General features: G+C 48.0%; 1 protein-coding gene across 2 annotated transcripts in view; it reads left to right on the forward strand.

Moving 5' to 3' along the window:
* Window positions 1-1852: 1852 nt before the first annotated feature.
* SCNN1G (sodium channel epithelial 1 subunit gamma) overlaps window positions 1853-15725 on the forward strand; it is a 30507-nt gene continuing 16634 nt past the window's right edge. The window contains exons 1-4 of one of the 2 annotated variants that reach the window (XM_025855467.2): window positions 1853-6663; window positions 10651-10998; window positions 12786-13095; window positions 14600-14790. In XM_025855467.2, the coding sequence (XP_025711252.1) occupies window positions 10673-10998; window positions 12786-13095; window positions 14600-14790 (827 nt within the window). In that variant the 5' untranslated portion in view covers window positions 1853-6663; window positions 10651-10672. Of the gene's footprint in view, window positions 6664-10630; window positions 10999-12785; window positions 13096-14599; window positions 14791-15725 lie in introns of those variants that run through there. The other variant, XM_073887965.1, reaches the window with a different exon arrangement.

Below are 15725 nucleotides of genomic sequence, written 5' to 3' on the forward strand. Positions count from 1 at the left end.
TAAAGAAAATATTCCCAACTAACCAATGGTAAAGGAAGAAACCCCAAGGAAATTAGAAAATATTTTGAGATGAGAAAAAAAAAGCAAGGAAAATACTTTGAGATGAATGAAAATGAAGATTCAACATATCAAAATTTTATGGGATGTAGCTCAAGCAGTTTTTAGAGGGAAATTTATAGCTGAAAATATCCATATTAAGAAAGAAGAGGGGCGGGCACCTGGGTGGCTCAGTTGGTTAAGCGACTGCCTTCCGCTCAGGTCATGCTCCCGGAGTCCTGGGATCGAGTCCCGCATCGGGCTCCCTGCTCCGCGAGGAGCCTGCTTCTCCCTCTGACCTTCTCCCCTCTCATGTGCTCTGTCTCTCTCATTCTCGCTCTCTCAAATAAATATAAATCTTAAAAAAAAGAAGAAGAAGAAGAAGAGGGGCGGGGCGCCTGGGTGGCTCAGATGGTTAAGCGTCTGCCTTGCCTTCGGCTCAGGTTATGATCCCAGGGTCTTGGGATTGAGCCCAGCGTCTGGCTTCCTGCTCGGCGGGGAGCCTGCTTCTCCCTCTCCTTCTACTGCTCCCCCTGCTTGTGCTCTCTCACTCTCTCCATCAAATAAATAAATAATGGAGAGAGACACAGTGAGAGAGGGAACACAAGCAGGCAGAGTGGGAGAGGGAGGTGCAGGCTTCCCACGGAGCAGGGAGCCCGACGCGGGACTCGATCCCAGGACTCTGGGATCATGACCTGAGCCGAAGGCAGACGCTTAACGACAAAGCCACCCAGGCGCCCCAATAAATAAAATCTTTAAAAAGAAAGAAAGAAAGAAAGAAAGAAAGAAAGAAAGAAAGAAAGAAAGAAAGAAAGAAAGAAAGAAAGAAAGAAAGAAAGAGAAAGAAAGAGAAAGAAGGAAAGAAGAGGGGCGCTTGGGTAGCTTAGTTGGTTAAGCATCTGAGTCTTGATTTCAGCTCAGGTCTGTATCTCAGGGTCATGAGTTCCAGCCCTGTGTTGGGCTCCAGGCTGGGCGTGGAGCCTACTTAAAAATAAAAAATTAAAAAAAAATAAATAAAAGAAGAAAGAAAGAAGAAAATCTCAAGTCAATAACCTAATCATCCACCCTGAGACACAAGAAAAGGAAGAGTAATTGAATTATGTAGGGCCATATGGGATTTGGCTTCTATAACCTCTGAACATCTTTTGTATCCTGAGACTTGGAATGATGGTTAATTTTATGTGTCAACTTAACTGGGGTAAGGGATGCCCATACAGCTGGGAAAACATTATTTCTGAGTACTTCTGTGAATAGATTAGCATTTGATTTGGTGGAGGGAGTAAAGATCACCCTCACCAATGTGGGTAGGCATCATCTAATCTACTGAGAACCGGAATAGAAGAAAAAGGCAGAGAAAGGGCACATTTTCTTTCTTTTTCTTGAGCTGGGATGTCCATCTTCTCTGCCTGCTTGTTTGAGCTCTCATGCTGTAAACAAGTGTTCTTTTTGCAGCCTATTTAGTGCCCAGTTTTTCACATTTTCATGCTTTTTGTTGCTGATGTTGCTGTTTAAAACAGCATCTGAGCATAGCATTGACATGCTGCCCAGTATTTGTAGGCACAAAAAAGCTGTGATATGCCTTTCAGAGAAAATATATGTGTTAGATAGGTTTCGTTTATGCAAGAGTGATAGTGCCATTGGCCATGAGTTCAATGTTGATTATTCAATCATGTATATTAAATAAGGTATCTTTATTTTTTTAAATTTTAAATTCTTTTTCTTAGCACGCAAGTGCATGCAAGTGGGGGAGGGACACAGGGAGAGAGAGAATCTTAGACAGGCTCATGTTCAGCGAGGAGCCCGTCATGGGGCTCTATCCCATGACCCTGAGATCATGACCTGAGCTAAAATCAAGAGTTGGAGCCACCCAGAAGGCCCTAAATAAGGTATCTTTAAACAGAAACACACATTTTAAAAAGTTATTTATTGATCAGTTGATGAATATGTTATGATCAGAAACTTGCAAGAACCTAACTCTATATTTTGCTTAGGAGTGATAGTTCAATATCTGTTAATTCAATGTTTGTGGCAATTTTATAAAACATAACTATCGCAAGGACAAACACTAAGAATCGACTGGTCATTTCTAGTTTTAAAGGCAATCTGACTGTGACATCTCTCACCCATACCAACTGAATAACCTGATTGAAGGAGGTCACTTTCACTATTTCATTCTTCTTATTATATCCATCTCAAAGCTGCAAGTAGTATTTTGGGAGAGCAACATCCCAGTGGAGACCTCCTGCATAAAGGAGCACTGCTGTCCGCGGTGCTGATCATACAAAGGCAGCTTCCCGCAAGACTTATCTGTTAGCCAAAATGCTGGCTAAACTCTCTCCAGGGGAAGGTTTTCATTGGCTGGCTTGGGAAGCACGCCCTTCCCTGAACCAAATGTGTCCAGAGAGAGAAATGTTATGGTTGGTGTTAAGGTTAGAGTTCCTACCAATATCACAGAGACTAAGGTAGGAATTGATGTTTCCCCAAAAGAAAATGTAGGCTCTGTTGCCAGTAGAAAGTGGAATGGATTCCACATAGATAAGATAAACAGATTTCATCAAGAACTCCCCTGTGATAGTCATCTGTGTGCTTTCAACACACTTCCCCCATCATTATAGGTTATCTGTGTATGTTTCTTGATCTTTAAAGAATCTGATTCTGATGAAAGAATTTTTTTTTTTTTTTACGCTAGGAAAATGAGGCTAACTTTTGTCAGAAGAAGGAAGAAAGTGTGGAGTTTCTTTGGAGAAAGAAATTGTCCTAGAAAATGGATGTAACCAAATTTGCATTTCTCTAATATTGTAACAATTAATGTTATCGCCCCTGACTAAGACTACACTCAGAAATATTACCTTGGTCTTTGGAAACTAGGGTCTGATTAATAAATAAGAATGACTTTTATTATGCCACCACTCCACATTAGCCCAGCAAGTCATATAAGTCTCAGAATCCTACCATCCTATTACATAGTATACATATGAGCCTGGAAGTTTGAGTGCCACCGACTCTACACCTGATTCACATCATGCTGTAGGTTCTGTGGAGGTAATTTGGTGAACTTTGGGCCTTACTGAGCTAGCTATAGAGGTCTAGGATCAAGGACAGTCTATTTTCTTGTCAGAATTCAAATTCCCTTTTTCCCTTTTAGTAGCACAGGGTTCTCACCGGTGTCGTCTAGCATAGAAAAATGTTCCCCAGAAGATTTGTAGATCCTTCATCTGGGACTGGATATGGGATACACTCACTTTAAGAAACAAAAATGTCAGGGCATCTGGGTGGCTCAGTTGGTTGAGCATCTGACTCTTAATTCAGCTCAGGTCATGATCTTAGTGTCGTGAGATCGAACCCCGTGTCAGGCTCTGCACTCAGCGGGGTGTCTGCTTCTCTCCCTCTCCCTTTGCCCCTCCCCCACTCACACGCTCACTCTCTCTCTAAAATAAATAAATGAATAAATCTTAAAAAAGAAAAGAAACAAAATGGCATCTCTCCATTCAAGTGGGAAGATAGGACTTTTATCCTCTATATTATTTGGGAGTCTTTTGGCTTTTAGTGAAAGAAATTGAACTCAAAATGTCATAAGCATGGGGCACCTGGGTGGCTCAGTCATTAAGCATTTGCCTTCGGCTTAGGTCATGATCCCAGGGTCCTGAGATCGAGCCCCACATCAGGCCCCCTGCTCAGCGAGAAGCCTGCTTCTCCCTCTCCCACTCCCCCTGCTTGTGTTCCCTCTCTTGCTGTCTCTCTCTCTGTGTCAAATAAATACATAAAATCTTTTTTAAAAAATGTCATAAGCATAATAGCAAATTTATTAGCCCAAATGACTAAAAAGTCTGGGACACAGACCCAGCTTAAGGTAGTTGTGCGTCCAGAGACATTTTATCATTAGGGCTGGAACTCTTTCCATCTCTCAGCTCTGTTTTCCTTTGTGTTGGCTTCTCTCCCAAGCCCCATGTGATACTCCCCGCAGCTCTTGGATCACACAGTCCTTTCTGATAGTAGCCCCCCTGCCAAAAGAGAAGTTCTCTTTGCAATCTTCCAGAAAACATCCTGGGTGGGAATGACTTTCATTTGATTTAACTGGGGCTCAGGCCTATTCCTGAACAAAACACTAAGACCTGAGTGATGTGATAAGCTGATTGGCTAGACCTAGAGCCAGAAGTGGGATCACCCCAACTCAACCACATGGACTGAGAAAGGTGGATGAATGATTCTCCAAAGGAAACTCAGAGACGTCTCCAGAAAAAGAGGGAATAGATGTTGGTAGAAAAAAAGAGGAAAAAAGAAAACATGACTGCCACACCATTGCTTTTGGCAAAAAGTCTATGTACTTAGGGGACAGTGTAAGTCTCATTTCATATTGATTTTTCCTAAGTGGCTTGGAAGTGGTATTATTGGCAACAAAGGGATGTTTTGGTTCCTTTCTCACTCACTCTCACCACATTCTTAGAGAAATGCCCATCTATCTGTAGTGGTGGACCTCTACGGCCATATTTGTTTATGTGTCTCTATCCTGAATGGACCAGGGATGAGGGCACCTTACCCAAAGAAGCTAGTTATTGCAAATCTGGTAGCCAGTCAAATTCTTCGTAGGGATCCACTGAGGCTGAGAGGGGTTTTGATTTTGCTTATACTATTTTGAGTTGGTTTCTGTTACTTGAAACCAAATGACTTCACCAAGACGAATTCCAGTCACAGGATTCCAGTAGCACTGAGGAAAGAGCAGCTGATGTTGAATGTAAGTGATTTTAATGTTCTCTGAACTTGGCCCCTGGTGGTTGCATTTCCTAGGTTCTGAGCTTGGAAGTTATCAGGCTATCAGTGGCTTGCTGCTGGGCCTCTCACTAGTCGCAATAGTCTTGAAATGCAGGGTCTTTCAAGGCTTCTTTTTGAGTGAAGCTGTATCCGTTTTCAATCGCCGCAGCAATGGCATGACTGGGGTCCCTGGGATCAACTGAGGGGCTGGCTAGGCAATTCTGCTTATCTTGATTGGTCTTGCTATACAGAAAAATCGCATAGAAGGGATCACATGGATAAGAAGGATTGGGAAGGTGGGAAACATTGAGCTTTTAGATAGGGTAGCCAGGGAAGTTCTAACTGATAGAATAACAATAAAGCAAAGACAAGAAGGAGGCAAGGGGATGATCCACATGATTATCTGGGTGCATTAGTGTGTGTGTGTGTGTGTGTGTGTGTGTGTGAAGAGTGATGCTGGTAGAGCGAACAACAGTAACAAACGCTGAGGCAGAAGGGTGTCATCATATCCAAGGAACAACACAGGGACCAAAGAGAAAGAAGCAGAATGCGTCAGAGTGGTGGGAGATGAGGAGAGGTGATAACAGGGGTCAGACACAGAGGACACTGTGGGTGACCATAGGGCTTTGGCTTTTGCTAAGGATAAAGCAAAAAAGCCATTGAACGGGTTTAAGCAGAGCGACATGATCTGACTCTAAATTAATAGCATCCCTTTGGCTAGTATATTGACCATAGGCTGTAGAGGGGCTAGTGAGGGGAATATGGCAATGATCCAGGTGGGATATGGTGACAGACCAGCCACAGAGGCATCACTTGGAAAGTTAGAAATGCAGATTCTCAAGCCCCGCCCCATGCCTGTAGAGGTAGAATCTGCATTTTAACATGATCCACAGTGATTGTATGCACATTAAAGTCTGAGAAGTTCTGTGTGAGAAGAGAACGCTTCCTTTCTCTGGGCCTGTTTTCTTCCCTACTCTAAGGGGCTGGACCGAGGTATCTCTATGGTCCCTTCCAGTTGCAATTTTCTTTTCTCTTCTTTTTTATTTAAGATTTTATTTATTTATTTGAGAGAGAGAGGGAGAGAGAGGGAGAGAGAGAGAGAGAAAGAGAAGCAGACCCCCCGATGCGCAGGGAGCCCCATGTGGGGTTCGATTCCAGGACCCTGAGATCATGACCTGAGCCAAAGGCAGATGTGTAACCGACTGAAACACCCAGGCACCCCCCAGTTGTCATTTTCTAAGCCCCTTTCTTACAGCTATCTGTGTGCATCGCTATGAAAAGCCAGCTGAAGAGACCAAAGGATAAACGGCCTGGCTGCAAAACCCCTACTGCCCACAGCCAGACGCAGGTGGGCACTGAAGCAGCTTCATGATCCAGGTCAGTGGGGAGCCTGGGGTAAGAGGCTGTTGGGATTTCTCCTGGTGCTGGGGTGGAAGGGCGCCCAACTGGACCAGAGTGGAAGGTGTCGGGCAGTAACAGGGTGGCAGGAGGCGCTGTGAAGTGCTGGTGGAAGGTGCCGCCCAGACCCAGAGGGCGTGCAGGGTGCTGGGTGGCCTCAGGGAGGCAGCAGGCACTGCGCTGCGCTACGGTAAGGCACAGGGCCGGACGCACCTGGGCGCAGATTGGCCTCAGGGTGGCAGGGGGCGCTGTGGAGTCGCGGCTGGCACATCCCGGGCCTCCTGGGGAATACACCTGCGCAGGTGGGAGTGGCCCCGAGGGGGCGGGGCTGCAGGGGCGGGGCTGCAGGGGCGGGGCCCAGGTCAGGCCCACAAGAGCCGGAGGCCGCGGCGGCTGCGGGATGCTCCAGCTGTACGCGGAGCAGAACAGATCGCACACGGATCGCGCGCACGCGAGCCCCGGACTCCGGAACTGAGCGAGGTGAGCCTAGAGCCAGGTCGGGTCGCGCGAGTTTGGGGCTTTCAGGCACCGGAGCGGCCGCGGGGCCGGGTGGCTTCTCGGACACAGTCCGCGCGGTTGGCGGCGGAGCCGGCATCAGCCGGGGGCTGCCTCCCCGGTGGCTGGGATGCTGGGACACCTTCCCAGGTCAATCCGGGTCCAGCCAGCTCTCTGGCGTCGCCCACGCCGTGGCCTGGGACACAGAGCTGGGGCGATAGGCATTTCTGGGCTACTCAGGAACAAGGTCCGGGACTCCCGGGGTCCGGGGCCGCGCCTTGCCTTGTCTCGCCGCCCAGCCCCTGTTCAGCCCCCTTTCTTGGCCTTGGTGTGACTTGACCGCGATTGTTCCCTTTACCTTCTGGAATGTTTTCTCTGGGGTGACTGTGGTTGCAGAAAGAAGCAAACACTTGAATCGGTTTGGATTCTCTCTGGAGGCTTCAGCGGATTGACTTCTGCCACAGCACAGCGTGCGATCGCTCTGTGCAGGGTAGGCAGGAGCTGCGGAGTCGCGGGGGAGGAGCTCGGGTCCCGTGCCCAGAGCCTGAAACTTGGGGTCCCTGCCTGGGGCATGGGAGATTGGCGAGGTCGGGGGTGAGCCAGCGGGGCGCAGTAGAGAATCGTGGTCATGAGCGGCCCTGGAATTTGAAAAAAAAAAATCCTTTGAATCTTGCTATCTGTGTGGCTTTGGACAAGTTATCTAATCATTCTGCACCTCGGTCTCCCCCCTCTGTGAAATGGGCACAGTACTAGTACTTTATATAATTATGAGCATTAAATAGGTCATGTGTAAAAAAGAGCTGCATAGGATGGCTGGGAGTACGAAAGGATCAATAAATAATAGCCGCTGTTCTTGCTGTTGTTGCCATTATTATTACTATTTGGGGAGCAGCACAGCTAGTAGCTGAGTGTGGACTCCTAAGTTCAAATCCCAGCTGAGCCACTTTCTAGTGTGACTTTGGACAAACTAAACTTCTCAGGATCTCCATTTCATTTGTATAATGGGGGAATGAGGATGCCTACCTCAGAAATCTGTTGTGGAAATGAACTGAGTTAATACCTGTAAAGTACTTTGAAGAGTGAATGCTTGGTGTCAGCTATGGGTTCTTCCAAAAGGCATCATGTTCAATCAAGCAGCACAACCTAATAGTAACCACAACCTTGCTTTGCTTTGAAGTTGAAACACTGTTTGTATGAACATTTACCAGTTTTGTGATGAGCAAGATGGGTTCCCTTCTTTTTCTTGTGGCTTCGGTGACATGGGTGGCTGATCTCCTGGGGTCCAGGTCAGTCCTGGAGAATGAGCTGATGCGGCAGAGGGACCCCAGGGGTTGTCTTCAGTGAGGAGAGTTAGAGACAGGAGCACCCAGAATCTGTGATTCTAAACATTCCCAGAGGAGAAAACCTTCCCTGGGTTGCAGTTTTATTTGACAGGAAATTGAACCTGGACCCAGGTTTTAATTTTGTATTTTTTAAAAGATTTTATTTATTTATTTGAGAGAGAGAGAGAGAGCACAAATGGGGGGAAGGACAGAAGGACAAGTAGACTCCCTGCTGAGTGTGGAGCCCAAGGCAGGACTCGATCCCAGGACCCTGAGATCATGACCTGAGTGGAAGTTAGATGCTTAACCAGTTGAGCCACCCAGGCACCCCTGGACCCACGTTTTTTTTGTTTTTTTTTTTAAAGATTTTATTTATTTATTTGAGAGAGAGAGAGAATGAGAGATAGAAAGCATGAGAGGGAAGAGGGTCAGATGGAGAAGCAGACTCCCTGCTGAGCAGGGAGCCCGATGCGGGACTCGATCCCGGGACTCCAGGATCATGACCTGAGCCGAAGGCAGTCGCTTAACCAACTGAGCCACCCAGGCGCCCTGGACCCACGTTTTTAAAACAAACAAACAAACAAACAAACAAACTTTTTAACTTATTTGCTTTTGGATTGTAGAGAGAAGAGGTGGGGATGAGAAATATTTTCAATGATAAAGTAAGTTACATTCCTCTTGCCAAGAGGCTAACAGCATAATTTTGAGGGTCAAGAAGGCTTTTTCCATCCCAGTAAGGTCATATGCGTCTGGGAGGGAGCGCTGTTGGAGGGATGTCGCTGCCTCAGGACATCTCCCTTGCCCTCCTCTCCCCCAGCACTCTTACTTCCTTTACATCATAAACCTGAAACCCACTAGCATGATAAACTTGAAAGCCTCCCAGCTTTGCCCCAGTTCCCAAATTTGGACAATATCCCACGGGGTCAAAATGGAGAAAAAGTAACTCCTGAAGTCCAGAATCCTGCCTGAAGAACTTGATGGGGCAAACTAAAGTCCTTGTCCCAGACACAGGCCCTCTGGGGGCATGGGGACCACCCTGTATATCCTACCCAAAGTAAGGTGTACCCTACGTTACCTCTGTCACCGATGGCAGGCAGAGGAGGCAGAGTTTCCATATGCCTCCCCTCCCCCTTTACCAGTGCTCACAACTGTTGGGAGGCAGTTACACTGACTATCCAGAGTTTGGAAATTAAATAACTCAGTATTCCCTCTTTTTCCTTCTTCCTTGAGGAGGGGACAGCACCCAGCACAACACCAGGCCCCCCCAAAGCATATATCATGGTGGAGAAGGCTGCAAGTTTCCAATCCAGTTCCTCCCCTTACTAGCGGTGTGGCCTTGCATGAACTACTCCACTTCTCTGAGCTTGTTGAAACACAAAATGAAATATATGTAGATTATATGTATATATAGAGAGACTGTAGATATTTATGAGACTAATGGGAGTTTATATATTATAACCATGAGATGACTCTCCCTATATATAGACAATATATATAACATACAATACCCACATATTAGTTCATTCCTTTTTTTTTAAAGTTTTATTTATCTTATGAGAGAGAGAGAGAAAGCACAAGCAGGGGGTGAGGCAGAGGGAGAAACAGGCTCCCTGCTCAGGGAGCCCGATGTGGGGCTCAATCCCAGGACCCCGAGATCATGACCTGAGCCAAAGGCAGACGCCTAACCAACCAAGCCACCCAGGCATCCCATTAGTTCATTTCTAAAAAGAATGTTGTTCCATGTTGTAAAGTTTCTGTATCTGCAATGCATCATGTACGTTGATGAATGTGGTAATTTGCTTTCCAACACTTTCCCCCAAAGAAAGCTGGTATTGAATTAAAGTGTATTCCCCTAATTAGTTATGTTAGAATCAAGAAAATATGGCACGATGCCTGGCAAATATTAAGTGGCCAAGTGTTGTGGGCTATTGTTTAGAAGGCGCTCTAGAAACACCGAAGGCTTGAATGTAAAGAGAAGTTAAACAGAAATGAAACAGAAACTCTACTTGCAGGGAAAGCAGAGGGGAAAATCCTGGAAATCACGGCTGGGAGTGGACTGAACAGGATCTAAGTTGGCTGCCAAGCAATTCTCTTGGCAGGTTGTATCTGTCAGAAGAGATGTGCAGGGCACTTGCTCAGCGAGACACTGAGCTAGGCATGGGGCGGGGGGGGGGGGGGGCAAAGGGGTTAGTGAGATAGGAATGCTGCCCTCAAGGGGGCAGGTTGAGGGCAGTGATAAGGTGTGGGTGGTCATGCTCTAAATACGGCAGAGCATGATAAGAGTGGTGCAGAGGCCGATGTGCACAGGGCTCCTGTTCCAGGCACCCAGGGGAAAGGTTCTTCAAACATGTCCAGTGATTCACGGGTTAAACCCCACCCAGCCCCCGCACGGCTGGGCCTGGGGGCTGCAAGAGGAGGAGGCTGCCCTTTGGCAGCTGCTACGTCCAAAACCCCAAATACCCTGGAAAAGGGGCCAGGACCTCAGAAAGCAGACTTGTCCAGCCCCCAAAGGGAAAAAGGAAGGCGGCCTCCGAGGGCACGTGGGCTGGTGTTTCCCAGAGTCCGGCCTCCAGGGACCAGCCAGCGCTTGCTGGTTCGGGGGGGGGGGTGGCACTGTGAGCTCACCTGCTTTTCTTCTCCGTCCCTCCAGCGTGCCTGCCCCTCCACGTCCCATGCTCGCCATGGCTCCTGGAGAGAAGATCAAAGCCAAAATCAAGAAGAATCTGCCGGTGAGGGGGCCCCAGGCGCCTACGATCAAAGAGCTGATGCGGTGGTACTGCCTGAACACCAACACCCACGGCTGTCGCCGCATTGTGGTGTCCCGCGGCCGCCTGCGGCGCCTGCTCTGGATTCTGTTCACGCTCACCGCCGTGGCCCTTATCTTCTGGCAGTGTGCACTCCTCATGGCCTCCTTCTACACCGTCTCTGTCTCCATCAAAGTCCACTTCCAGAAGCTGGATTTTCCTGCTGTCACTATCTGCAACATCAACCCTTACAAGTAAGAGGCAGGAGCAGGGCTATGGGTGGGGTCTGCACCCCCTCCAGAGGCCACAGCCCCTCTCCAAGGTACCATGCGCCACCCTGCAGACATGCTTTTTAAAAATCAGAATTCATTGCCAACCTTGGTAAACTCTCTCTCCCAGGTTCTAAATCTGTACCAAGTTTTCTATCTAACAGCTGCTCCTGAGGATGGACTAGCTCAGGATGTGCAGGAGGGGGAGGCAGCAGGGGTCAGTTTCACTTGGAGGTTGGACCTGGAATGGACTAAACCCGCCCCCTAGCCCAGGCAACTGGGAGCGCACACATGCGCGCACACACACACAGACACACACACACACACACACACACACATGGGTACACACAACCAGTTTAGCCATTTCCCCTGAGCCCTGTAAGCTTACACCTCACTCTCCCCAAAATGTGAGCTGGAAGCTGACTCAGAAGTGACACCCAGGTGACTTCCAGAAGCATCTCAGCTGCCCCAAACCCTCATCTGAGTGAACCCAGCCCCACTAATTGAGATCACTGGGCTCTGGGCAGGATCAACCCTTGGTCTTGCCCTATTGTCTGCCAAGGGGCCTGTTCTAAATGGGTCACTGGAGTCCTGCTCGGGATTATTGAAAACTGATCTGTGAGGCAGGTCAGAATCTGGCAGAATTTGTCTGAGCAGGTGTGGGTGTGGAGAGAAGGGAGGAGCAGGGGAGGAAGCGTATCAAAGTAAACCACCTGGTCAAAATCAAAATCAGGTCTAAGACTCATTCTCCCCCCTCAGAGTCTTTTTGTCTCTCTCTCCCTCTCTTCCAGCCATCCATAATCAGACAAGCTGTCGTGCGGTGTGCCAGAGTCTGGGGCATAGAACCGAACAACCCAACAGTCTTTGTCCTAGTGGAGCTGAGTTGTGGTGGAGGAGTGAAATATTAACAAATATAGTTCCACCAATAAAATTAATAGTGAATGTTTTCACACACACACACACACACACACACACACACAAGATAAACTCATAGAATCTCTGCAATAATCCCATTTCACAGAGGAGAAAACTGAGACACAAAAAGGCTAAAATAACTGGTCCAAGGTCACAAATCCAGAACGAGGATGGGTAGCTGGACCCCAGGTAGTTTGGCTCTGCAGTTTATACACTCAGTCACCATGCTGTGTCGCCTAGTCACAGAGCAAGGGGTAGAGAGAGAAGAGAGGGGGCGGTTAGGAGGGAGACCAGGACTACTTGTATAATGAAAAGTTAAAGATGGTGTTATGCTTCATTCCATCCTGTATCATTCTTCTGTGTTCTTGGGGGTTGTCAAGGTGACAGTTCTACCTCCCCCCTCCCAGCACTGACTCTAGGGGAGTTCATGACAGGGACTAGTGAGCTTGGTGGAGATGCACACTGTCCCCTGGACAGACTTCTCGTTAGCAGGGATCGTCTGCACTGTAATTGTCCTCACTGTGGCTGGTTTATGGGAGGCACTTGATAGTCACCACTCCAGAAATGCTGGTTGGGGCAAACTCACCAACACACCCCGAGAGCAAGCAGATGGTAGTGGCAGAAATGAAGGCATGAGAAGTCATGCAAGGGTCACACAGGAGCCTGTCACCGTTTACTTAAGCCAACAGTCACTTTGGATGGGGCAAATCATAAAAGGCTTGGTCTCCTTGGCCAAGGAGGCAGGCGAGAAGTGGGCCCAGGGCTGACACACATTGATGGAGAGCAGAGGGCGGAAGCACCAGTGCTCTGTCAGAGGAGCTTCCCCTTTCCCTGACTCCTCCTTCCCACCTTGGCAGGTACAGTGTGGTGCGGGACCTTCTAGCTGACTTGGAACAGGAGACCAGAGTGGCCTTAAAGACCCTGTATGGCTTTCCAGAGAATACGTCTCGAAAACGCCGAGAGGCAGAGTCCTGGAATTCGGCTTGGGAGGGCACACGGCCTAAATTCCTCAAACTGGTCCCACTGATGGCTTTCGGTCAGGATGAGACCGGTAAGGCCAGGGACTTCCTCACAGGGCGGAAGCGGAAATTCAATGGACGCATCATTCACAAGGCGTCGGATGCCATGCATGTCCACGCGTCCAAGGAGGTGGTGGGATTCCAACTGGTGAGATACGCGTCCTCACAGCTGGGGGACATGGGATGGGCTGGAGATGGTGGGTCCAGTAAGGTTTCTCCTTTTCCACTGTCTCTATGGTCCTGCCCAAAGAAATACACCCAGTTCAGGGTGAATTTTCTGCAAGCAACTAAAACTGACTCAGGCAATATTGAGCAGGAAAAAAAATGTCTTAGAAAGGGACCAGTAGCTCAGGGAGGCTACTCAAAGGACAGAAATTAGGCAAGATCCAGGGATCTAGGTGGCAAGAAATGGTGGAAAGTCATTTCACGTATGGCTGCTGGATTAAACTTCAAGTAAACTATTTTCATGCTTTTTGCTAATCCATCCATAAGGACAATTCAAATTCCATCTTGGGACTATCTGATTGGCCAAGTTTGGGTCACCTAATGGCTAACAGAGGGTGAGGCATCATGGTGGACAGTCTCATCAGACTGTATCCAATAGGGGAAATGACATTCTACCAAAGCCAAATTAGGGTGCAGACCCCTGAAGGAATAAAACAGATAATAAAGAGCAGAAATACCCACTGTTCCCTGCAGTACTTGCCTTTGTTAGGTGCCTGACTTTTCATCTCTCTCCTTCTTGGTCCCATTTGAGGGGCTCTGAAGAAGCAGCCATTTACCAAAATCAAATTCCATTAGTGACCTGGGCAAAGTCAATCAATCACCCTATCTCTCCATGCCCCAGACTCCTCTGTAGGATGAGACACCTGGTGGAATGAGACCACCTCTTCCTATACCTCATACCTGGCTTGCCAATTGTGAGACCTCAGAGCACAGTTACAAATCCTGAAAAAACAGCCCTTTCTCCTAATCACTGAGACTTTTCAAAGTCTTCCTGGGTATTTTCATGAGATACCCACTCCCCGTAATCCTTGAGTGCAAAATCAATCCTTCAATGTCTGTCCGTTTGAGAGCTTCCAAACTCTGTGTGATGAGAACATCTGAAACCTACTACAGTCTCCCTCTAAGGCTTTCATTATTATATATTTAAATGCTGGTCCTCCCAACTACTCTCTGAGGTTGGGAAGGATGGCATTTTAGCCGACATTTGGTAGGTGAAATAATGGAGCCATAAAACGCCTTGCCCAAGATCCTGCAGAGAAATCATCTTGGAGTCTGGGCAAGCATCCAGATTTCTAGACTGCTGACCCAAAAGGAAATGGCTAGAGGTGTGTGGGAAGTCAGTAGCAATAATCAACCATAGCCTGGATATCTGGAGATGCTAAAGAAACTGGTTTTTCTTCTTATCTGGTAAGCAGTCGCAGGGAGTAGTGACAGTGAAACTCTGTCCTCCTCCCAGCCCCATCTCGGTCCTTGAGGCTGATGTCTCTCAGCCCCTGGAAGTAAGAGGAAGCCCATCCTTGCTTCGGGTGTCCCTCCTGTTCCCCCTGAGTGTCTGGTCTAGAGTCCCAGTTCCTTATCCTCACCGTCCTTCAGAAGGCCAGTGCTAGTGCCAATGGCTTCAGCCTACTGTCTCCTCTTACCCACAGTGTTCAAATGACACGTCCCACTGCGCCCTCTACACCTTCAGCTCGGGAGTCAATGCCATCCAGGAGTGGTACAAGCTGCACTACATGAACATCATGGCACAAGTCCCTCTGGAGAAGAAAATCAACATGAGCTACTCTGCTGAGGAGCTGCTGGTTACCTGCCTCTTTGATGGGGTGTCCTGCGATGCCAGGTCAGGAGAGGAGTCTGCTCCTTTAGCTCTGAGCCCCTTGCCTGCACCTGCAGCTCAGCTTGGGAGGGCTTGGGAGCAGAAGATGCTCTTCTCTGATGCTGCCCTTGGGAAAACAGCTTACATGGGAGCTAGGCTCTAGAGTCAGTGAGGAAGAGAGAGATGGCACAGAGTCAAAATATCCTTGAACTCATTAAGTTACTCATAAAAACAGAGTGGTTGATGGTATATGTATAACCTTGGATGCTACCATCATACACACCAATGACTGAGAACCATTGGCCTAGCACAGAGACGGAAACAAAGGAAAGAAGGGAAGGTGGGAAAGAGAGAGGAAGAAGGGTCTATGTGCAGATGGGTGAGCTCTCAGACCTTTCTGCCTTTAAGTTAACACTCAGACCTCTAGTGGTGACTGAGCAGTGGTGGGACATTCTAGAGTGTTCCTGCCTATCCAAAAGGCTTACTTCACTCTATTTAAACAGTAAGCCATTCTATATGTAAGGAGATATATTGGTCCTTATGAAGCTGAGTGATTGGAATCATGTCCACTTGAGGGTTGGGTTCTAAAGCCAGTGTAAGGACACATGCCTTGTGCTTCCTTCCCTGGAGATCATTTCCTGGTATTGGAATGGAAAAAAATGTCAAGTGTTGGCTGAGAAATTCACAAGCAGAGGAATCTGGGGGCAGACATATGGCACAAGGAGTGCCACATCAGGATGGAGACAAAGATGGGAGGATTAAGAGAGGGAACAAAGCAGAGAATAGTCCTATATCAATGTGTGTGTCAGCCTGGGTGAGGGGCTTTGGTTATGGCTTATCAGACTGAAGGTGGAGAAAGTAAGTCATGTCTATTATCCATTGTCCATAAAAGAGAGTTGGCCTCATAAGCATGGCCCATCCAGCCTTCAGCTCAGATGCACAAGGGGAGTTCCCACCAA

This window comes from Callorhinus ursinus, unplaced genomic scaffold (genome assembly GCF_003265705.2).
Source record: "Callorhinus ursinus isolate GAN/ISIS: 27379988/994484 unplaced genomic scaffold, GSC_fseal_2.0 scaffold85, whole genome shotgun sequence".
In the NCBI taxonomy this organism is placed as follows: Eukaryota; Metazoa; Chordata; class Mammalia; order Carnivora; family Otariidae; genus Callorhinus; species Callorhinus ursinus.